The 24,544-nt window shown below is 46.1% G+C and overlaps 1 protein-coding gene across 2 annotated transcripts; it reads right to left on the reverse strand.

Annotated features, from left to right (window-relative positions):
* On the reverse strand, positions 1-23,406 carry DYNC1LI2 (dynein cytoplasmic 1 light intermediate chain 2). Of its 2 annotated transcripts, XM_028534746.2 has the most exons (13): positions 23,083-23,405; positions 22,843-22,916; positions 20,769-20,885; positions 16,207-16,437; positions 11,740-11,909; positions 10,693-10,786; positions 9,600-9,735; positions 7,420-7,531; positions 6,571-6,630; positions 5,769-5,810; positions 5,266-5,383; positions 4,312-4,428; positions 1-2,945 (listed from the first exon to the last, which is right to left on the reverse strand). In XM_028534746.2, the coding sequence occupies exons 1-13, from the start codon at positions 23,187-23,189 to the stop codon at positions 2,845-2,847; spliced, it is 1,479 nt and encodes a 492-aa protein (XP_028390547.1). In that variant the 5' UTR covers positions 23,190-23,405; the 3' UTR covers positions 1-2,844. The 2 variants fall into 2 exon arrangements, with proteins under 2 accessions (XP_028390547.1, XP_028390548.1); XM_028534747.2 differs by lacking the exon at positions 5,769-5,810 and having other exon boundaries at positions 23,083-23,406.
* Between the last annotated feature and the right edge of the window lie 1,138 nt (positions 23,407-24,544).

A 24,544-nucleotide genomic window follows, 5' to 3' on the forward strand; every position in this document is an offset into this window, starting at 1 on the left:
TAAGCAGTCTAGATTGTGTTTATTGAAGCCAGTAATTAGAGACATCTTCTTTTTCGGCACTAGAAAGCAAGGTCCCACACGACTGCATACTGCATCTGGATGGAGCCACACCCCCGGACCAAGGCGGGTCGGGGAATAATCTGCAGTCCTAATTTTAGTTAAAAACATCCATAAATTCAGTATGGAGACAACGGTGAACTTTCACTTACAGCTTCAACATTGTTAAGGTCATGATGTACAGAGCAGTCACTTTCACCTTTGATAAACTAATGAAATGCAACATCTTCAATTTAAATACTGATTTTAAAATGCCAATCAAAAAAAGTGCAAACAAAATTAAAAAATTCCAGCAGCGTACCCATTGAATTTTTAGGAAAGTCCAATTCATGGCCTTACTACAGCCACATCTTCAAAATTGGGCTTATATCTCACTTTTTCCATTTCAAAGACAAACAGCAGATGTAATCAGTACAATGTCTACAGTCATAAAATTGTCTTTAACAGTCTACCACACAAGTGTATTCTGCAAATAAAATGAATTTTACTTTAAAAAGTAAAGGCGGTTTATTGTTTGGCCTTTGGTTCCAATGCTTGAAAACTCCAAAGTAACAATAACAAAAACCTCCCCTCCTCCCACCTCCCACGAAGAACCCTGTAGCTCCCCAAAGTTGGTAGACTTTGGCAACCACTGAGCATGTGACACTATGCATCAGTTTCTTCTGATACTAGGAGCATCCACTTGTAATGAGCAACTAAAAGTGATCTCCAAGAAACCTTCCTTCACAAGACAAGTGTCTTCGCATTTCATCGGTTTTAGTACATTTTACATTGACACAAAAGTGCTTATCAGATTACATGATTAAAAAATAAACATAAACTAAAATTATGCATTGAAATTTTAAATCACACTAGATCCGTCCTAGGCATGTGCCTTTCCAAGAATTCTTTCCTGTTTCTGAGGTCACTCGTTTTGTGCCCCACCCCCCAGCTGCTACAGAGGAACTGAGTGACCTCACCGCTAGTGTGGTCACAGGTTGTTTGGCATCTGTTGGTCACTACACCACGACGACCACTCCACAGTCAGTTTACTGTCGTGTCGTTACCTGGACAATACGGTAATTGGAAGCCACAATACACTTTTTAAAAAAATAACTGAATTTAAAAAGGGGGAAGAAGTATATTTTCAACAAAAAACTGGCACATGAAACATGTTTGTATGTTTGTCAGAAAGGCAAGTAAATACTCAGCTTTCTCCTTAACAGTGTTCAGACCTTTACAAAAAAGCAATTCACGACAGTTTTCGAGCCTCGTTACACAACACAGGATATCCGGTTATGCACATTACTACGTTAGTGGTCAGTCAAGTCTTGCATGTAAAAGTAATGACATCAGGGAAGTTATGCTCAGACACAGTACAATAAACATTCATATAAAAAAGTAAACTCCACATACGTGAACTGTGGTTTTTCCCTTGGTTTGACAACAAATGTTTCTTACATTAAATTAACGGTAGTGTTTGCATTTGAATGTTCTTTAATCATGTATAAAATTAAAAGTGCCATTTCAAATCCACAGAAATCATTTCCAGAGTGGTGGTTGTCACATGACATTGTGCATGAATTTGCCCTAAATGGAGACACCTGAAACTCTTATTTCCATAAGAAAAAAATGCTACATTTTATGAAAAACACAAGAGCAATGTATCATTTCCATTTTCAATATAAAACATCCACCTATCTATCCGCCTGCCAGCACCGATCAGACCAGGGAGCTGGGCCAGGACCCTTCTGCGTCAGAGGAACGCCACGCCGGCTTCCACGGGCCGTCAGGCAGGGACTGGTGCGAGCCAATTAGTCAGTGTGCAATTACACTAAAAACCTTCCTCAAACTCTCGAACTTTCTGCAGCGCACTGCATTATAGTAAAATGAGAGTTTGGTCACCCATTCTCTGCTTGTAGGCCAGCCTGTGGTAGTAATATAGTTTTTTTTGAATTTAAAAAAACAAAGCAGGAGTTTTTTAGAAAACACAATTCAAAGTACACTAATTTCGTAACCGCAGTGACTATCTGCCCCACAACACACACGTGTGGAGCCCCGCACCTCCCACGAGGACGTGGCCTAAGCCACGCACGTGAGTCCCGAGCAGCTGCCATCTTCCTCACCCCCGCGTCAGCTCCACCTGACTCAGGCACCCCACACCTGCCACAAGTTAAAGATGCGTTCAGAACAAGTCTGATTCCCGTTCTGCTTAGTGTTTAGTTTGGAAATGCATCTGATAGTAAGTCTTAAAAGTGATTATTCAACTTCTACTGAACATACTGTATTTACGGACACCGCTCATCTCCTTCTTCCTTCACCTCCTTCAACCTTCAGCTTCCCCACCACCACTTCTCTCATCCCTCCTTTTAGCCTTTTTTGTTTCCTGGACCTTCTGCCACTGAATCTGCTTCCCAAGAACAAGTGACTTTGCTAGCACGCAACTGGTCAGACTAACCACCATCTGATCGATGATTTTCGGGCCTCATTTGCTCCACCCTGAAAGAAAGCGGGCCCTCTTTCTCTCTCCACCTACCTTCCCTTCCACACGAAGCCCCAGCTGCACTCGCTTCCCAAGAGAGTGCCACATGCCTGAGAGTCCACGGTTATCCTTAACAAAGGGATCTGACCCATAACCTTCATAAATGTGCAATTCACACTCGGACAAGCCAATGAAGTATTTTTTTTAAAGTTCATCTCCCCTGCCCCCCAAAACTGATAGCATGTGCCATATCAGAAGAATCCTGGTCTTAGCAGATCAATATACATAGTTATTTGGTCATTTTACATATGCACTTTTAAGGAGGATCAGGCTTCATTTTCTGTTGAAGAGTTTGTTACCATGGCGTCTGGTTTTCGAGTCATTCTATCCAGTTCTTCCTGAACATTTGTCAACACAGTCTTTTGTCCTTAAAAGAAAAAAAAAAAAAAAAGGCAGCAGTGATGAGAGACCTGAAGAGAATTTTTAAACAGAAACATTTAAAACTATATAGACTTCTGTAATCATTTGTGGCGATAATAACCTCAATCTCAGTAAGAATAAGAAAAGCCTTATTTCATTACAATTATGAGACAGACCTAAATCCAGTCATTCTTTATTTAAAATGGAACAGGTCTGTGCTCCCCTGACCATAGGACTGCCCTCTGCCTAGGAGTGCCCTTGTGCCCAACGCAAGGGCCGTTCTGGAAACGCTCTCACCACCCAAGAGGACCCCTGTGCACGCCCACTGCCATCTTCCCAGGGCTGGTATCTGAGTTCTGGCATGCAGCAAACGCTTTCTGCGCCTCAAATACAACAGGGGTTTAGGTTTTGATTCTCATTACAACACTCTAAACTGACTCATTCGGATGGCCCAGAAACATTGTATTTCAAAAAGAAAGACTAAACCCAGACATTTCAGTCTTGCAGAAAATACTATTTTTTTATTGTCAAATACTAACTGGGGCCTGGAAATGACCCCTATCTCCTACCAGGGAATACCAGCTCACAGTCAGGGCCATCAGACCAGATTCCAAGTCTCTAGGACTCAGGAGCCCCTGCAGGCCTGGGCTGACCTCAGGATGGAGTGATGACCTGATGGCTTTCTTTGATATGAACACACCAATTTGGGAAAACACTGTATGAACATTTCTTATAGCCAATGGGAAATTAAAAGCCAAGAACTTTTAAAATGGCCTCAAGCTTCCAGGGAGAATGTGTAATCCCAAGGACCCTGATTACTTGTTTCAGAGACCTCTAAAACACGGACTTGCCCTAACTCCCCTCTGGACGGAGAGATGCAGAGAGGTGTGAGTTGGGGGTGGGGAGGAGCTTCATGGAGGAGGAAATGAGACAGTGAGTGTTCAGACTCCAGCTCACAGCAAGACTGGGGACAGGCAGTACACAAAAGTCCTTATAAAGCATCATGAGAAATTAAATAAGTAAAATGTCAACGGGACACTCCAGACCATGACCTCCAGTAGACAGAGCTTCTATACCAGGGCACATGTATAGGTTAGGACTGACCTCAACTAACCCAACCGTAAGTTCCTGAGAACATGAATGTACACAGAGCCCACCTTAAAGGTGCCCAGGAAACCTGCACGGTGTAAGGTAGTTCTCCTGTAAAGCACACTGACAGTATAAAGCAGAGGAGTGCTTCCTTGCTCGGCTGTTCAGAAAACCAAGGGTCTGCCTGCAGCCTCTCAGGTGAAAGCAGACTCTCCTGTCCACCGCCCAACCTTCCAGCACCCCTCCACCAGAAGGGTCTTAAGCCCCCAAGGGTCCTTCAGTACCTGACTTCTTGGCTGTGCTCTGCACCCCACCAGCACCAGGACTTCCAGGAGAGCCTGTTTTTTTACTCAACAGACTGTTGAAGAAGCTGGCCAACACCCCTTCACTTGCTGCATTATCTAAGGAAACATTAAGAAAAAAAAAAGCATCACACAAACTGGATAAATCAATTAAACAAAAGCATGGGAATTATCCATTCGTAGCTATCATCTTCCTAGGATACTGAGCACATTCATTTACCACGATGCATTATATGCTGCCACTGCTGAGGCTAGTCAGAGGTCAGCGCGGTTACTAAGTGGGTGCCTGTTTAGATTTCCCACCTGTTTGGGGGCTCAATAGAGAACCTGCACCCCACATCATCTCCCTGTCTACAAGACAGTGTTTTTCAGTTTTATAATCTCACAACACTCCAAAGCTGCTGTGAAAAGCTCTTATTCAGAATAAGAGACAGCCTTCAAACATGCAAGAATAAAATAAAATTTTGCATTGAAGGTCTTATTGCAGCCAACATCTTAGGGTATTACTAAGTCAATGGGAAAAGAGATTATTTCAACTAATAAGCAATTGAGCTTTATAAGAGAAATGAAGAGGGGGAAGGTCCCACAATTTATAAATGGTAATAATATAAACATAATGAGAAACAAGACTAAGGACTCAAAACATGCATTTTCAGTGTGACTTTTTATGCTGTCTTCCTCTCCAAAGGAATCTGCACTGCCTACCCGAGGTCTTGCACACAGCCAGGTGCAAGGGCGACTGATTCCAACAAAGAAACAGGCCTCGGCCTCTGCCCACCCTGAGCCCCTCCTGAGAGAGGCACGTGGAAAGCAGCCCTTCTTGGGAAAGAAAACAGCCCAGGCACCATGAGTCTCTCCTTTCCAAACCCAGCCGAGCAGCCCCTGCAGAGCTCAGGCCTAGGACTGAACCACTCTCCACAGAGACAGGACACATACTTTTGATGTTTGGATCCGGCTTCTTCACTGACGTGCCTGGGGAGGTGCTGGGCACACTGGCGGGCCCTCCCCGGCCCTGAGTTCTTGGAGAGCCAGAGGGTCCTCTCGCAGGGGATTCCTAAGTCCAAAACCAGCCCAAGTCACACATAGGCATAAAAATAACAGAAAACACATATTCCAAAAATGAAACCATGAGTTTTTTCCATAATCTAGGGAGAAGGACAAGAGAACTGGAGTTTGCTCACAGCTCAGTCCCTTTACTAGACCTGGTTCCCCTGACAGAAGAGGTATCAAGATAACAAAGCCTATTCACTTGAATTCCCCGAGCAGTATTCCTTCCTCAGCTTTGTTCTGAGTTCCTGCTATGTTCCTGGCCCTGGGCCTTTGGGGACCATGTTCCCTTTGAAAATATAAAAGCCCACACAAGCTTTCACAAATAATGGCATCAAGTTTGAAGACACCCACGACACTGGGTCTCTTGACCCTCTGTTTAAGGTACTCACGGAGGCTCTCGTGGGCGTGGCTGGCTGCTTGGCAAGGAGTGACTGCAAAGAGAGGGACACACTGGCCATTAACCAAAGCCTGCAGAGTGCACTGAAGGTCTGGAGAAGCACTTCCAAGCATTCCACTAGAGGGCACCATTAACAACCACCAAGTCTTAGGTTTTACACTCTACATACAAAAATTTTAAATTGAGCAGTTTTGGTATATGGTGAAAAAATATACTCCAAGTTACCAGTTTTGACACTAAGGAAGCAAGGAGAGCACAGAAGGGAGGGGCAGTAGGCAAAAGACCTGTCAACACCCCCTGCTGACCTGCCTGCACCATCAAGCGGACTCATGACATATCTAACAGTCCAAGGGAAACCGAAAGGTGAGAGTGAGTTTGCATCCTTAACTGTCGGCCTGGGGAAGTTACCTTCCTCACCTACGAAATGGGTGCATCAGCTCACCTGCCATCACGCACAAGGCTGTGTAGAGCTATGTGAAACAATGGAAGGGAGGTCAGGGCACTCAGTGACCTGTCAACTTGGGAAGTATTATGACAGAAAACCTACGTTTCCAGACAGAAAGAGTTCTTAAAAAGATAACTAAGCCAATCACTGTAGCAGAATCTGCAAGGCAGCCCAGGGATGCCCTGAGGCAGATGGTCCAACCCCTACTCTGTACCAGCTGTAAAACCAGAAGAAAACAAGGAGACCTGCTGCAGCATCTTCGGCAAGCTGATACCCGCCACCTCGCCCCAGGGAACTGGCCATTTCACTCACGAAAGCGCCTCTGCTCTGGCCTCACTGGTCCTCCTACCTGTTGCTTCATTAGGAACACCTGCTCATCCTCCGCTGACAACTCTTTGTCGTGGACCAGCTGTGAAGGGGAGAGACACACTCACTGTGGTCACAGGTCGATAAACCCGAATTAGTCAAAATTAACGCTGAAAGGAGAATCTGGGGCTGGGGTCTCCTCATGGGTCTGGGGAGAGTCCCTGCTGAGATGGCAGAGTTATGCTCTCCTGGCCTAGCAAAGGCCCGGTGCCAAGACCAGCCTTGGCATGTGGCAAGCTGACAGGCTCTAGCCACCTCCCAGATCAGAGTCTGCAGGAGCTCGCAGGAGCAACGGGACCCACCAACAGTGGTCCAGAGGTAGTGGTGGCACTGTCAGGACTTAATGAGAAACTTCAACTCCACTCCACGTGGACACTGCATCACTCGTGTCCCACCACCCAAATCCATTTGCTCACACCAGACTTCATCTAGACATTTTTTAAAGTTGATTTTAGAGACACAGGAAAGGGAGGGAGGGAGGAGGGCAGACAGAAGGGAGGGAGAGAAGGGGAGGGAGGGGGAGAGACAGAGAGAGCAAGAGAGAGAGAAAAAAACATCGATTTTGCTGTTCCACTCTAAAAACTTGGAGACAACCAATCAACGTTTCTCTCACATCGATGTTTCTCTCCCCCTCTTCCCCTCTCTCTAGAATCAAGAAATTAAAAAATTAAATAAAGGCCCTTGGATTACTCCCCACCCCTAAGGTGGTTCAGTGTATAGGGCCTGATTCTTTATACTATAAAAAATCTATACTATAAAGTTTATAGGTTTCTTTTCCCATTAAAAAGGAAAACCACCTACAACTCTTAATTAAAGTGACTGATTTGGGTACCTTTCTCACAGGAGGTTTTGTGATAAAGTCTTCATATACATCTTCTGGCTTTACAGTTGTGAAATTTTCATGTAAAATAGCTATTTTCTTTTCATTGTCCCAGCCAGCAGGTCTAAAGGTAGAGAGAAAGGGACTGACTTGTTTTTCCTGTGACTGCCTCACAGCGCAAAGAGCACATTCTGGGTCAGACAGGACTCCTGGGTGAGTTCCTAACCCACAAGATTTTGTCTGCACTTGCTGGGGCTGGCTTGTAACTTTCAGTACACAAGCCAAAATTTACTGCAGATATAACCCATCAGATCAACCCTGCAGGCCCTGCTCCATACTGAGCTCATGAGGCCTAAGGAGCCAGACGGGATCTGACCACACCTGCTGACCCGCAGTAAGTGTTCAGGGCCTTCCCACAACCCCACCCAGAGGAACAGGGACACAATGGGGCCCTCGAACAGAGGGGAGAATGCAGAGACCAGCAGAGAGGGCAGAGCTCAGGATGGGAGTGTTTCTCTCCAACATGCAGGGACCCCTCCTGTGAGCTGTTTCTCTTCTTTCTGACAACAGTTTCTATGGATTGGTTCATTAATTTTACTGGTTTGGGAAGATCTACCCTGGAGCCAAGGGGGTCTACCAGAACATGCACTGTTCTGGGCCCCAAACCAGAAGGACACAAAGAGTCCTTGACTCCCACATGGGTGCTGTCCAGCTTGACATCACAGGGCAAGATGGCACCCAGGTTACACTAAGTTAAGCCACACTCACCAGACTTTACATGACAAACTTTTGAATTCTACAGGCTCTAAAAGATGGTGATTGATTGTTCTCACGAGCCTTCATTTTCCATCCAATTCCTGCTCCAATAATAGCTCTAAAACTAAGAGGGTACTTAGCTGGGGCTCTCCATCCCAATCACTTTACTGATGTCACCAGCTCCCAAGTAAGCAACTACCTACAGGGGCCAAAAGTGCAAAGGGACAGGTGTGATCAAGATACCACCACGACCCATGCAGCCTTGAGAAGCTGCGAGATACCTCTCCACTACAGACCAGCCCCAAACCCAGCCCGTCTCCCTGCTCCTCCTGCCCCTGCCAGGGAGCACATGTGACCTGGGCACTGGCTGACTCCAAAAACATACTGCTGTCTGCAGTTGTATCTTTGGTACCTACCTGACTGCTCTAGAAGATTCTCTGAAATCGGTCCAAGCCTCTAGCTTTGCTGTCTAAAAGCAGCCCAAACGAGGCTCTCCCTGAACGTTTAGGAGGGCACCTACTCAGTCCCACCTTCACTCTTCTCACAGACTGTCCCTCCCGTCCCTCCAGCCCTTCTGGCCTGCCTGGCCCACACCACCCCTCCTTCCGGTATCGCCCCCTCTGCTTTCCCTGCTGCACTTCCTCTGCTACCCCACTGCTGCCCTACCTCTTGCTGGCTGTGTGTGTCTCTACAGTGCCACTGTGCCTCTCATTCATTTGTGTCCTCAGCATAGAATCCGGGCACCTAGGAGGTGCTCAGTATTTGCTGAATGAATTGTAATTTTTTTAAGTAAAGAGGATACCTAAACCTACAAACACTGATCTACTGGCATAAGTCCTTTCAGAAACCACAGCTTCAGCATTTATTTATGAATCCACAGCACTTATCATTCTCCAAGGAGAGAAGACACAAAGTCGGGCAGCAAGTATCTGCGTCCCTGCCCAGGTGCCCCCAACATAGGAAATGTCACAGCACAGTAAGTAGGCAGTATGGTCAAAGCCCATGCTCACAGGATGGGCAGGTGCCTGATGATGGGCAGAGAAACCGGATGCTTCAACAGAAAACATTCAGGATCCCCCAAACACCAATTCCCTCTCCTTCAACTCCCTCCCCCAGCCAGTCTTTTACCAGAAGAGCATATAAGTGGTAAAAATGGCTGGCTTAAGTTTTGGCAAATTGCTCTCAATGAAGAAAGGCAGCAGCCCTGACCTCACAGTATCCACTTCCCTCAGACTGGAGGCAGAATGGCAAGTAACATGGAAAGGAGCGGAGGCAAACCTGGGTGTACCCGTCACCTAGGAGGTCCAAGCACCCTGCCCCAAGGCAGCAGAAACCTGCCTGAGTGAGAGAAGGCACCTGATTTGGAAGGATAAAATATAAAGAACCAAGGTACTATGAAGAAAAGAGTGTGAAAACATCACCTATAAGGAACTCACATAAAAACCGCATCCTTTTCCACAACTAAGGCAGGCGTGGTAAAGTGGAAACCATACATTTTATGAACAATGTACTTATACAGTAAGTCGAGGTTTTTCTCTTCCTTCACTGATGTGTAAATCAAGGCAGCTCCATCTAATCAATCTGCTTAAGGAAAACCAGTTTACTGCAGGAGACAAAAGCAAAAAGACGCAAGCACAATCCTCACAGTACTACCCACAGGTTGATCAGTTTTTGATTAATACGTGATCAATAGAGAAAGTGTTAAAATTTTAAAAACTAAAAGGATAATAGTAGCAGACACACCAGGTCAAAAGCATAAAGGATGCTGATGCTAACAGGCTGCACAGGTCATATTTTAACACACAAACTTGCCTTCTGACCCACCCAATTGCTTCCCAGCAGTCAAGCTAATGGCTCTGAGGCTAGCCCAGGAAAACACCCTCAGCATATCCAAGGTACACAGATTCTATCCCAGGAAGACACTCACATGTAGTTAAGTTTATCATTAAGCACACCTTTTATGAGGGGTACCTATATGTATGGGTAACTTACACTGAACTGGACGAGCTAAAGGGGCCAAAAGAAGTGATGAAAAGATCCCTCACTCCCCCTCACATAGTCCCAGGGTGTGGGACTATGGCACCAACCGCCATTAGATTTTTACAGAAATCAGATTCAAGGAACAAACTACTGACACAGCATCTATCTCATGGTACAAAACACTTGTTGCATCTAAAACAGTATCATGTTGGGTAATTAACCTTTTGGGGGGGAAAAAAAGCAAAGTTTTAAAAGATTTCTAAGATATGAAAATAACTTGGTAATAAAATCGTCACATATCAGCCTTCTTCTTAAATATAAAAGCTGATCAAATGTACAGCATTAAAAATAAAAGCAAGCAAATATAGGCGCAAATTAACAAGTCTCAAATTCCAACAGAGTAAAATACAAAACTAGTAAAAAAAATGTATACAGTATCTCCCTGGCAGAAGACTATTCTGGATTCAGGAAGAACCATATCTCTTTGAAGATGCCCCATTTGGAGGGAAGCCTGGGCGTCCCGGCCCCAAAACACCACCCCAAGGATACACTGGAGGCAGAACCTCCGTAGATGTGACTGGATGAAGTCAAAATGCTCGTCCCTGTAATCATGCTCCTTCTCCAGGACGCTCACAGCATCACACTGCAGGGAAGACAGAACGAGACAGGAGTTATCTTTCTGCATCTCTTCCTGCTGCAGATGAGAACGGCTTCTTCTCCAGGACTGGAGTATCACAGTTCCAAAGAAGAAAGCCACGGGCAAGGGTCCAAGTACTGATTAAACAGACAAGAGTGAAAAGCAACTAGACATTTTGCTCTTTCATCCTGGGCCCCCGTTTCCCATCTGTAAGGTGGGAATATAAGAGCCCTGATCACCTCACAGTTGTTTTAAGGATCAAACCAGGTTACATCAGGAAACAGGCCCCTGGACCCAGCTGCGCACTGCACACCCCACAGGGTTCCGTTCTCACAGAACGTGATACAAACGGCACCCCCTGTATTTGCAACACAGTGGCTCTGATTGGGAATAGAGCACTTTTAAAACCCGAAAGGTTTTTAGAGCCACTTCTTTTTATTTCATGAAAGACACAACTTTGTTTCTCTATGGCTGACCTTAATTTCTATCCCACTTCATCGTTCTACAGGGTCAAGGAATCTCAAGTCTCCAGTTTCCTTCCTTCTTTTCCTAGAATTACGTTCCTTTCTGGAAATCATCTCAAGTCCAACAGACATTAGAGACCAAAGCCTGAAAGAATTCTGCTCTTTCATATTATTTTTTCATCATTAGTTTGGGCCAGATGAACTGGTTTCCACAACCTTACAAAAATTGTTTTTAGTTCTGAGTTTGAATCAACAGCGTTGACAGTGCTTCCTGGAGATTAACAGAGGCTACAAACAAACTGAGTGATGTCATATTTCAAGCAGCAATGTTGAAATGACAGCATTTTCTATGCTGACATGTTCAATGTACTTCACGAATCCCGAATTAGCCCAACTCGCCCTTGGGAAGACACCTAATTACAGCTTCCCAAACGTTCTTTCACTGGTGACTATTCACTGGCAGACCCAGCCGAGCCGCAGCTCTCCGGCACGCACCTTCGTGCACACCACCAGCACAGGGATCCCCAGGTTATGGGTCAGCACGCTGTCTCCGAGAGGCAGGGCAACATTTTCTTCATCAGGACCCGAGGTCAGAGGCCCTCTTCTCTGTGGGGAACCTTGACAACCTTCTTCAGGTTCAATATAGTCTTGAAAATCCTTCACAACTACCGGTGAAAAAAGAAAAGAAAATTACACACACACACAAAAATATATGCCAGCTTTAGAAAACTGAAAAAGATAGGAACATGTACAAATCACAAAGAACTGTGACAAACTCCCTAATTGCATCCTACTGCAACATTAGGAATTCGGGGATGATGATGCAAAATGCCAATTCTGACGCATTCAGGGTGAGCATTATAATTTGAGTGGCAAAAACATTCCCTGGACATCTTCAATTGTATCCAACTCTTAAACGGCTTTTTAAAAACTTCCAAGGCTTCAACAGTTCCTATGAAAAGCCATTTTTCTTGTAAAATCATACATTTTCAAAATACCAGAACAGTTCAACTGTGTCACTTCAATACAGAAAAGTGCTAGACATAGCTTATACTTCTAAAACTCTTCAGAGTTCTCATTAGAAATAATAAAACCATCTGAATTCTACAAAACGTGCTGTTTCCTTACAGCTGAGTAAGTCCCCGCTGAGGAGCGAGGCTGGGCTTGCCCAGCACCGTCCGCATCTCCTCCTCACCCCCGCTCCTGTGGACTCGGTCTCCTCTTCAGGAGATCCCCAGTCACGTGGGCAGTGTTCAAGGACCCGTTCTCGTCTAACTCGAGGGGCCAGTGGTACGATACCCACACACTCACTGCTTTGGACAAGCGTGCAATCTCACAGGGGGGCCTTCAAGCGGAGTGGTCCAAGGCCTCAGTTAAGCCAAGGGAACACAAAGCCCACAGACCTGCACCTTTCCACGGGTGTGTCCAAGCTTACCTGTCAGGCCAGAGAACAAGCACAAGCTACTCTGAGCCAGAGGAGCAAACAGGCAGCTCTATCCTTCTATGCCCAACAGGACTAAAGGGCCCAAAGCCCTGTTACTCTCATCCACAACATGTTCATTAAGAAAATGCAAAAAGCTGGAATAAAGAGAAACTAGAGAAAAGTATACATACTCCTCTCTGCCCCACCCACTACAGGTTTCAAACATTTTAAAACTGTTGAGTTTTAATTTACCAAGATTCTAGGTTAGCATTATATAAGCTTCTGGAATTATCTGGGAGCACACTATTTTCATGTAATAATACTGGGCACACAAAAACACCTACTAAGCCCAGTACCATTTCATATCTACAACCTCTCCTTAATTAATATAGTTCCACTGTTAGTATAAACAATAAACAACCTACTCAAGATCTGTGCTGCATTTTGGACAAAAACAGGATTTTCTAATTAACTAGTTAGCATGGTTGTTAAAGGATCTTGAAGGAATCAAAGGTTGTCATATTTCTCTTTAAAAGCATTTTAGGAAATCTTCAAATCAATGAAAAATACAATGGCTTAACTGTCTGGTAATACCTGTAACTGTCCAAGAATGCAGGAAGCACCCAACTAGGGCTTTCCCAAGATGGTGAGCAAGGCAGAGCCTGGAAAAGGTAAGCAAAGGGACCGTGCGAAGGGAGGCAGAGGCAGGGCGGCTCCAACAGTGTGCTCCACGAAGCCCCACTGCCTAGGGTGCGGCACCACCTGGCTGCATCCCACATGTGCCGTGATGGGGAAATGGCTGGGAAGCCCTGGGTTAGACTACCCATTCTCTAAGGAGCGGCTTGAGTATGGCTGTCCAACAGCAGCAGGAAATGCACATGTGTTTTTAATAACAGCATTTTAGAAAAAATAAGTTGGAAGGCAGAACAAATGTTCGTAACAGAGGTTGGTGAAAAGGGAGGATAAAAACATGGTGAGTCTTGTGTAATTCGGATAGTAAATGTGCCTCTCCCTTAGGGTACCCACACACCACGGTATTAAAACTGTTTCTCTCTAGAGGGAGGGATGGCCAGTGTTTCACAGCAGGGGCCTCAACCCACCTGGGGCTTCCCTTTAGCATCAGATGGGGGCGTGGATATAGGAAGGAGACCCCAGTGTGCTCTCTTCTAGTTGCCGGCCCCTTTTTCTTACCTTTTCCTTCCTACCGCACCTAACCGATCCCCCTTTGGTCCCACAGCGCTACCACAGACAGCACCTAATCTTCTTCCTGTACGTGATACTCGAGGGAAGAAGCCCTAGGCATAAAGCAGAAAAGACAAGACTAACCACACAAGCACCGTCTTCTGGCGGCTCGGAGGGTTGCTCTGCCCTCCCCCTCACTCAGATGGATCCTGTAGCCAAACAGCTGCCACAGACTCAGGGCCAACCGGGAACCTAATCCTGAAAGAGAGCGGCCGGCCATGGAACAGCTTTCCAAACTCAGCGGACTGGAGACTGGGTGACAGCCCTGAACTCCTTCAATATAATACCCACAGTCCCATTAGTCAGGAAAACAGGAGTCCTCTGAGCAAGAGGATGGCCATCCGCTGTATTAAAATGTAACCTAAACCCAGCAGCAACAAAGGCACTCCTCCAACACACAACATCTGAGGAGGGGTGGTGAAAACAAGAGTGGTCCTCAGAAGGCTGACCAGAGTCATGAGGCAGGGACAGGTTCCAGCAAGTGCTAGGTGCCTCTCCTTCCGTGCAACTGAACTGAACCCTGACGCTGAGAACACTCGGCCACACAGGACACATTTCTCCGCCTCCTCGGAAAGACAGCCAGCACCCACCCCTCGGCCTTTCTTTCCCTCTGCCCTGCTGTCCGGAACAGGGATGTGAAGGCCAGAGCGCCAGTCGTCAAGAGGAAGAGAACCACACCCTAGACATGACAAAGCAGGAAGCCAGGGTCCTTGGCCTAGCCTCCCAGAGCTGCTTTCCAGGCCCGAACTGCCTGCCTCTCGATTTCATTTACAGGAGAGAAATAACCTGCAGGCTTGTTTAAGCCACTGTTATTCTGGGTTGTGTGCCACATGCAGCTGAATCTAATCCTAAGTGACAGGCATCAACGACTAAGACCACAAAATAAATTCAGTGTGTCACGGGAATACAAGCACCCAAGGAGCAGGCATCTTGTCTGCTACACGCATCCCCAATGCCTAGTACAGACAGGTACAAGGCAGACACTTTCCCTATTAGGAAGGGACAATACCCTTGGCTCAATCTTTTTTTTTTTTTTCTGTTTTAACAATCTTTACAAGGTTATAACTCTACACTGAAGTCACCAGTGCATTAACCCACTAATCTAGGCACGGTGCTAAAAGTGCCCTCCAGCCTCAGAACTATTTTGAGAAGTTGTCCTTAGGACCTCTATTTCAGGGGGAAAGAGGCGTTATCTAGAAAGGTCAGCGGCTGAAGCAAGCCGAGCTGAGCTGCATAACAATCACGGCAGCTCACACGGGGGTGACCTGGGAAACACATACACACAGCAAACCAGAGTTCCCATGTAAAGCTCCCTGTTTATGCTAATGTGGGAAGTAATGAAGTTATGACAGGAAGACACACAGCAAGCAATTTCTTTGAAAAGCACATCAAAATTTCTGAACCCTTCTCCCAGTAACTGTGAAGATCCCATGTGCCATGCCCCAGAAGCTCTCATTAATTCACTACAGGGAATGATGTCATCCTGTGGAAATAAGCCAAGCCAAGCCTGCCCTGGCCAAGACTGCTGCCGCCGCCACTGCCACCACATCTCCAGCCCCTGCCCCTCCCATTTCCCTGGCAAGTGGACAGAAGCTGATGTAACTGTACAGAAGCAAGGGAAAAGAAAAACAAGCTTCTGAACCACATTAAGGGAAAAAAACACAAAACTTCCTTTAATTTGAAAGTTCTTTGTTCTCAAAAAGGCCTCAGTATCCTTAAGTCTTAAAATAGCCTTTCATTTTAATGACAAAAAAAGGACCTTCTTCTTTAAATGAACTAAAATCTTATTTGCTGGTTCCCAAAATAAACTAAGCGAGGAGTTGAAAGATCTGTCTTTTGTGGGGCTTCCTTTAAACCTGCCAGTAAGAGGGTCCAAAGGGCCTCAGTGAGATCCCCGTAACAGACTCAAGCTGCAGAGACCACAGGACGTCTCCATACCCACTGATGTAACTCAGCAGGCAGAGGGTAACGGAAAAGCAGAAAGACACACAGAACTGATCATGTTTTAGGGGGAAATGGGAAACCCTTATTTTAAAAGAGAATCAAGAATATAATAAAAAAATACTAACTCATTAATACTCTGCAACTGGGACATGATATAAAAATTGCTCTGAATATTTGTAATACTCTTTGACTACTGAATTTATAGGAGTAACTTTGAAATAAATGGTGCCAACGAAAAAACACATTCTGCAAGGGAAGCTTTGCAGCCTCTTGACACTGTGAAAAGCAAGGTGGTTGGAACCATCCAAAGAGACTACTGAATTTTCCCACTGAGAAAATCTTATTTTACTTACACTTCCGTTCCAGCTCCCTCATTTCTTCTGGTGGAATCTTCATTTTATCAATGTGCTCACGTAAAACACTGGCCCATTTCTGTAGAGATTCCATCACAGTCCAAGGCCTAGACATGTCTGCAACAAAAATAACCAAGGTCTCCGGCAAGGATTCAGCAGAAACTGCAAACTTCAGCAGGCCTTTGTGGTACAGGTCTCCATCCAGAATCCACACGTTACAGCGCGTGTGATCTGAGAAAAGAAGTGAGGTGAAGTTACTGCCTGAAAACAACCACCAGCACAACTGAAAGAAGAGCCACATCAGAAAATACTTGAAGGTTACAGCCACACAGAACACAAACAGAAATCTTAACCAGAAAAGGGCTTGCATGCTCAGTGGATAGAAACCCTTGGTCAGGTGCCTGGTGAACTGTAAACTTTAAACTTTTCTTTTTTTGAAGATTTTATTTATTTGTTTTTTTTGTTTGTTTTCTGGGTTGTTTTTTTTTTTTTTTAGAGAGAGGGGAATGGAGGGAGAAAGAAAAGGAGAGAAACATCGATCAGTTGCCTCTCACACGCCTCTAACCGGGGAGCTGGCCTGCAACCCAGGCACATGCCCTGACCAGGAATCAAACTGGCGAGCTTTTTTGGGTACTCAATCCACTGAGCCACAACAGCCGGGCTAAACTTTAAACCCTTTAAACTACCATAACATATTACATCCACATATAAAAATATTACAGCAATGTCTGAGAAATAAAAAGTAAAGGACACTTTAGCTTTCAATGAGAATCAAAAGATACTAACAAAAGCTACGATGTTCACTGATCAACTGTTCCACAGCCTAAATTACCCATTCTCCTAAAACACCAGCAATCTGCGAGGCAGCAAGCAACGCCGAAGAGCCTGTGGTTAAACAAGCACTTTTTGTGTCTGTCACACTAGGCAGTATGTTCACACGCTACGAAGGGTACCAAAGAGACAGGACACCTTTGTGTTGAAATGCTAAGATAAACTCATTACTTACATAAATTGAGACATGAATTACTGGATACCTGATGATTTAAGGAATTACAATTATTTTTTATATGATAACAATATTCTTAAAAATCCCTATCTTTCAGACATACATATGGAAGTATTGGCAGATATGATGACATGCCTGAAATGTGCTTCATAATAATCCAATGTGGAGGGAAGGGAGAAGAGGGCGAGATTAACAGTTGAAACAAAATTCATCAGGAGCTAGTAACTGCTGAAGACAGATGACAGATACACTGGGGCTCACACTGACCTATGTTGTACACAGTTTTTGTTTTCCATTAATAAAAACTTAAAAACATTCACACAAATGTGCAAGGGCTGATATTTAATGAACCATGGTTCCAAAATCATAACTAAATGACTGAACTATAGGAGATAATTCTACAAATTAATATTATTTTTTAAAAATTTTAGTCACTGTTTTTAAGAAAAAATTTTTTTGATACAAGTGCTTTGAGAAAGAACTCCTACCATCAAAAAATGTCATTAAACTTATTTCCCAATAAATACCATCATATACTTTAAAAGTCTGTCTGCTGGTAGCTTTTTTTGCATAATCAACATACTATAAAAAATTTTCATAACGTTATTTCAATGGTATAATAAGGTATCTACATCTAGCTACACTTTCAAAGCGCCAATATATTTTTTAATTTTATTTTTCAGTTACAGTTTACATTCAATATAATTTTGTATCAGCTTCAGGTGTATCAAAACTCTAATACATTTCAGATAGTGGTTTTGGTGTGGTTCTGTGAATTCCTTCAAAAATACTGCTCTGTACCTAAAGCCCACAGATTTTAATGTCCGCCCCTTACCAGGCACAGTTCCTTTTTCAGCTTCTTTTCCCACTGCCCATTACACGCAAGATCACACACACAACACATGGAAAAATGAATGCCCCCAACCCTGGAGGCAGTGGTCCTTTGACATGTCATGCCCCACCATCAACCGGGAATGAGCTGAAGCCTATTTTCTCTACTTGGGTGGCTGCCTGCAGAATGTGTATTTATAACCCAGTCACACCACATAAAAAAAATTTTTAAAAAATGCAGCCGAAAGAGGAATAGCTAACCACAGGTTCAAAGAGGAACCTGCAAATAGGCGGCCCAGAAAAATCCCATAAATGCACAGACCATGAAGTTTTTAAGGAAACATTAGAGAATCCGAAATAAAAGTTAACATGTACTTCAACTCAAAGGCACATGAATATGGTTAATATGATGTTTTGGTAGAAAACATGCTTTGCCATCTTGAAACAAGAGGCTGCAGAGCTGCAGAGTACCTACAGCACATTCTTCCAAAGGGTGCTACAGCTGCCACTCTGTCCGAAGTGCTCAGCCACACGTGACACATGCTGCCTCTCATTCTGTCCACCTACAAAACACCTGTCGTTATCCAGTCCTGAAAACCAGGAAACTGAGTGCACAGCGGGTCAGTCACAATGAGCGACCATAGGAGTGGGGCTCCGGACTGGTTCTGCGTGGCTCCAAAGCCCAAGTTCTTTTCACAATAACCATGCCGCTCCACAAAGACAGGAAGTGAAAGACTCGGACATATGGGACCATCTTTGCCTGGCTCAGTGGCCCAAGTCCCAGCCCTACCCACGCAGACCCCAGTTGGCCTAGACAGGCACCTGAGGACCCCTGCCCTTTTTATACAGGGAGAACCCTCACCAACCAGGTCTACCTCCTGCCTTTCCTTCACATCCTTCTGGGAATCTTCAGCAAGACAAAGGAGGCAGGGGAGGAGGAGCAGGAATAAAGTCCCTGGAGTTCTAAGGTGACCACTAAGTTACCATTAATACAGTGCAGGTCTTCAGGCTTTAACAAGTTATCCTTATACCCCTGCCCTCTTAACAATGACTCTCAGAGATCCAAGAACTATCATGCTGGAAAAGACCTGGGACCAGCTTCTTCGTTTTAGCAATAAGGAGATAGGCGACCAGGGGTAGTGGGATATAATCACCCTTACGTCACAATTCTGTTTAAATGGGTAATGAAAATATAAAAAAAGTAATTTAACTACATGTCTTCCATATATATACTATATAACTTGCCCCCAAATAAAAAGAGCTAGGCATCAGTAATTACTTTAGAGACATTCAAGATCTAACATAAAACTTAAAATTTTATAAAGAAGGCAACTGAGTAATGGTAACCAAAAACCATCCCTCGAACCCTGCTCATAATTATACTTACAAGAAAGAACTGTAAACTTGTATCTAATTCTTATAAAAGTGCTTACTCACCCTGCACCATTAATCATCCCAACTACCTTGTATGTAGAAACTATTCTGTACCCATTCTCAAGATGAGAAATTGACAGAGAGAACATTATCATCTCTGAGCCTCTATTCCCTCCACTGGAAGCAACACAGGAAATTAGTGTTTTTACACTGTCACAAAGAGACTCAGAAAAGTCTCCTGTGAATGAATACCTGTTGAGCTGTTTACACCTTGAACCACACCAATTTCAGATACTCCACTAGAACCACGCAGAGTAACAAAGGTGCCCAGATCAGCCTGTCAAGCATTTCTCTCACAGAAAAGTCCCCAGCTTTTAGAAATATCTTTCTTATTACCTTTATGGGCATCTGAAACTTTACCTTCAGTAACTCCTTTTAAAGTGGGGGCTACCCAGAGCAGCAGCTGACAGCTCCATTCCCCATTTTTGCTAACATGCTCTAAAGAGGAAAGTGAGTCAAGTCCTACAAAGACATGCACTTCACCTATTCCCCTGTGATGTATTCTCTTAGAACTGTGGACCCTGAGAAAGAAGATCCCTACACAGAAGGGCTCCTGTTGGCTAACTGGGCTCAAATGAAAACAAAACAAAAAAAAGAAACAGAGCCTAGTAGCCATTTCTATCCAGGGGCCTCCTGTGCAAACCACACTTCAAGGAGAAGCCTGCATTAAGTTGTCTCCTGCACTGAATTGCCTTCCTGCACCGTGTCTCTGTTATCTGAGCCATCCCTTATAGAGGAGTTTCTGGAATCCTATCTCAACCAATAGGACTGAGACTTTCCCAGTCCAATAGGAGCTATGCAGCTTTAACCCCATCAACACTTTCACTGACCAATCAGGGACCAGGGACAGGGACTTCTGTCTATATAAGTCAGCTCCTCTCTGGCGTGGGACATCCACTTTCCCTTTTCACAGAAGGCAGAAGACTGTATTTCCCCGGCTGAAGATGTGTCACTAGGGCAGAACTGAGCTGCCTAGCAGAGGAGAGGCCTCACCCCAGGGCCTCCTTACAGCCAAGCGCCGTCACACTGCTTCATAACTGAGCTGTGCGCTATTAAGCTGTCCCATAGCCATGCTGTTTTCATAGTCATGCTACATCACAACTGAGCTGTTTTGCACTAAATAAAGTTTCCTTCCTCTCCACACCCCATTCCTGTTGGGACTGAACGGGCACCAGCCTACTGGTGACCGAACTAAACAGAATACTGAGAATGCCTGGCCATGTTGCAGGAGCTGCAACCAAGGAGTCAGAGACCTGCAGTCACCCTCACCACGGACCAACGCTCCACTCACCATCTCGGTCCTCGTCGTGAACGCTGAGGTAGAGATACTCTAGGCCTCTTCCTTTTTTGCCATGCTCAGCTCCTTGTAGTTTGGTCATGAGGGTTGTCTTACCAGAACCATCTTCACCTACAAATAACAGATGTAAGAAGACAAAGTGTACTGTGTGCTGTAGGCAAGGATGGGGAGTCTTGACACTCACACAAAGAACTACTAAGAATTTCCTGCAGAGCCTGCTGTTGAGGTCTCTGACCTGCATTCACAGACAAAGCAAGCTCTGCTGGAAGAGTGGACGGTGTGGGGAGGGGTGATAAAGGCAGCAAATTCCGAGATCTAAAATGACATTCTTCTGCAGCTGTCCTCACTTTGCAAGGAAAGGACTAACACAGGTCCACAGGCCCTACCCCCAACTCACGAGACAGGCATTTGGAGAAGTAAAAGGGAAACTAGTTTCTCACAAAATAAACTTTTACCACAAGAAAAACAAGAAATCTTCAATATGTAATTAAACCTTAAAACCCAAGAACTCTGAACTAAGAAAAGTCTGACCCTGCCTCACAAACGTGAAGAACGGAAGCTATCATTCCCTTTTGATTTTAGTACATCTCTTTCATAAGCATCTCAAAACTAATGAAAGTAATTACAGACCTAAGCAAAACTCTTAAACATAATGTAAGTAGTTATCAAGCACTTCCTCATCCCCAACCAACAACCACACTCCTCCAAATAAGAAACCTTAAACATCAAGATGACCCACCACGAAGGAACATCACTAGGCGCCCCTGGGATTTAATAACATGGACTTGCAGACCATGAGAACTGAAAGGTATTCCGCAGATCCGAGATCTCCTTCCTCACCCCAATGCCACCGCCTTACTCGGGGCCTCCACGTCCCAGCTGGATCAGGCTGTACAGTGGGTACTGTCAGCCTGACTTCAGTACCTGCTCCGTTTCAGCCACCTGCCACTCTGCTGCCAGAATTCCCTTTCTGTGACACAGATCTAGTACCTTGACTCCCCACTTCTTGACGATCTCTAAGGGTCCCTGTTACCTAGTGTGATGGCCATTACCTACAGACCACCTGCTCCACTCCTCACAGTGATTCCCATGCAGATTAGGGGACACGGGTGAAACAAAAGGACCTTGAGAATCAGGGGTCTTCAGGAAAAAATCATCAATTCCTCAGCCTTCCACAATCTGTCCACCCCAAGGAACTTCTGGCAGCTCCCAAACCCCCACACCCTCTGACCTGTGCGTTTCTGCAAGCACTAACCTTGCGTCCCTGCGTGTTGACATTTCTCTTCAAACACCAGACCTCTTTCAAAACAGCACCAAGCAGTGTGACTGATGCCCCCACAATAATCTGCCCGTGCCTACCTGGTATAGTACAATGACCAACACATCTATCTGTCCCTCCCTATATGGAGATTCTTGTGTAGAGGCTGGCGGGTGTCTGTGCTGTCAGGGCGCCCAGCCTACAGGTCCCACCCAACAAGTGGCTTTGCTGTATGAAGGGACCGTCAAACTCCCACACCTGCATGAAAAAACTGAAACCAGAGACGTTAAGGAACCTGACCCAGGTAACTCAGCAATGATGACTGGAATAAGGCGGTCAAGTCCCTTGGTAAAGGCTCCAAGGCCGCCTGCAGAGTCCCTACCCTACCACTGCTCATGAAGACGGAGGAGTGGTTGCTGTGCCAGCTCCCCACAGCCCCGACCCCAAGTCACCTGGTTCCGCCACTTCTTCCACCTGTCTCCTGTACGCACTCCCCTCTCCATGCCCGCATTCGTTAACCTTCGAGATTGTGAGCGCAGGGAGCCCGGGACATTTAAAGCAAGGCTAAGGTTGCAGCCGAATGACTAAGGAATGCACCGACAACCTCATGCCAGCATCACTGGGCTCTTCGAAAGGGCAACACCCCAACCTCAGACGTGGTGGACCTGGCTGTCCACCCTGGGTCTTCGGGCCACCGGGCGAGGCCAGCTGAAGGCAGGCAACAGGGGAGGGGAAGGCTGGGACCCGTGCGCCGGACGCCCGCCTCGCCCACCCCGGCTCCCCGGGCAACGCCCCGCCGCCGGCGCTCACCAAAGACCAAAATGTTCTTGCCAGAAGGCAGCTTGGACCTGGCGCGGGTGGACACCTCGCTCAGGATCGAGGACCTGTGGGGACAACGGCAAAGCGGTCAGCCCCGGGGCCAGCCTGGACGCGACCGGCCCGGGATGACCCGTCGGTCTGTCCGACTGTCCGGCCCAGCCCGGCCGGCTCCCCGCCCGGACGCGGCCTCCCCGGCCCGGCCGACACAGCCTGGCCGCCTCCGGGTCTCACCATAAGCTCTGGCCTTCCTCTTCCTCACTGGTCAGGTCGCCGGCGGCTGCTACCGCGGGGCCGTTGGGGCCCAGCAGTACCTTCTTCTCCACCCCCACCGGCGCCATCTTGCCAACTGCAGCCACAAAGAGGACCCTCCCCCGGGCCCGCCGAGGACCCGCAAGGACCCCGGCCGGGCGGCCCGCTGCCCGCCGTCCCACGCGCCGCGCCTCACACCGCCCACCCTACAGGGTCCGCGTGGCCGGCCGCACGCCTCCCGGAACACGGCGTCCGCAGGTTCTCACAAGGTCGTGAGGCCGCCTCGCTGGTAGGAGACGGGTGGCGGTCAGGCGGCAGCCGAGGCAGCCAAGCCCGGGGAGGCGGCGGCGGGAGCCGCTGGGACGGGCGCGCTGGCGGCCTCTGCCGGCCGAGAGGCGCAGCAGCACCCCGCCCGCCCAGGGTCCTCCCGGCACCTCCCGCTGCGGCTGCGCTGTCGGAGGCCGAGAAAGCCAGAGGGGCAGACGCGAAAAGCTCAGGTTTTGGAATAAGACTAACACTTGGAGCTCTTCATCTAGTTCTTATCGTGTGCCTGAGTCACGTTATCTCCCTGAATTGTATCCAACCTGTTTACAGATGAGGAATCTGAAGCTCATAAAGCTTAAGAAACCTGCGGAAGGACCCAATGCTAGAAGTTAGGGTCCTAGTACTTAGAATCTTACTCACTGATCTTAACCTATTACATCATGAGTTTTGCCCAATCCTAGTCAAGCCCCGCATTGAGATCCTCCTTAAGATAGACCCCTGAATTCTCATAAATACCCCTTACCCCCACCCCACCTTTTTCACTGACGCTATTAAGATTATGAGCTGGTGATGATCTTTACCGCAGTGACAATCCACTTAAGTTTATTAACAGGTCTTTAAAAATATTTTCAGGAAACCAGCTACTGACACCAGAAACAGGTGGCTTTAATTCCCTTTCTTCAGTGGAAAAAGGGAGAGATGTGAAAGAGGAAGAGATAGTGGAGAGAAAGAGAAACGAAGAGGATAGTGGAAGAAGAAAAAAAAGAAACAGTACAGTTTGCCAAATCAAGCTTAAATTTAGGTGTGGCCACTACCTGAGGGCTCTTGCTGTCAAGTCTGTAGAAGCAGGCTCACTTTACAAGGCATTTCTAAATATCTCAAGGAAGTGAGATTTGGCAGAAAAGCGGTCACCCCCATGGACTTCCCAGGAGTAGCACTCTGATCCTGGCTCTGCCAAATGGATTACAGGACCCAACAAATGGACATAACACATTTTGCCGTGTATCATGCACTCCCATATGTAGTGCACACCCTTGTTTTTGGCCCAGACTTGCAGGAAAGAAAAATCTATTGTTTTAAATTTTTAATTCCATTATTTATTTATATTTACAAACAAAAGCAATTATCGTATTCCAGGGCAATATTTTGCATACAGATATTGTTATTGCTTTCTAGAGTT

Source organism: Phyllostomus discolor, chromosome 12, assembly GCF_004126475.2.
Source record: "Phyllostomus discolor isolate MPI-MPIP mPhyDis1 chromosome 12, mPhyDis1.pri.v3, whole genome shotgun sequence".
NCBI lineage: Eukaryota > Metazoa > Chordata > Mammalia > Chiroptera > Phyllostomidae > Phyllostomus > Phyllostomus discolor.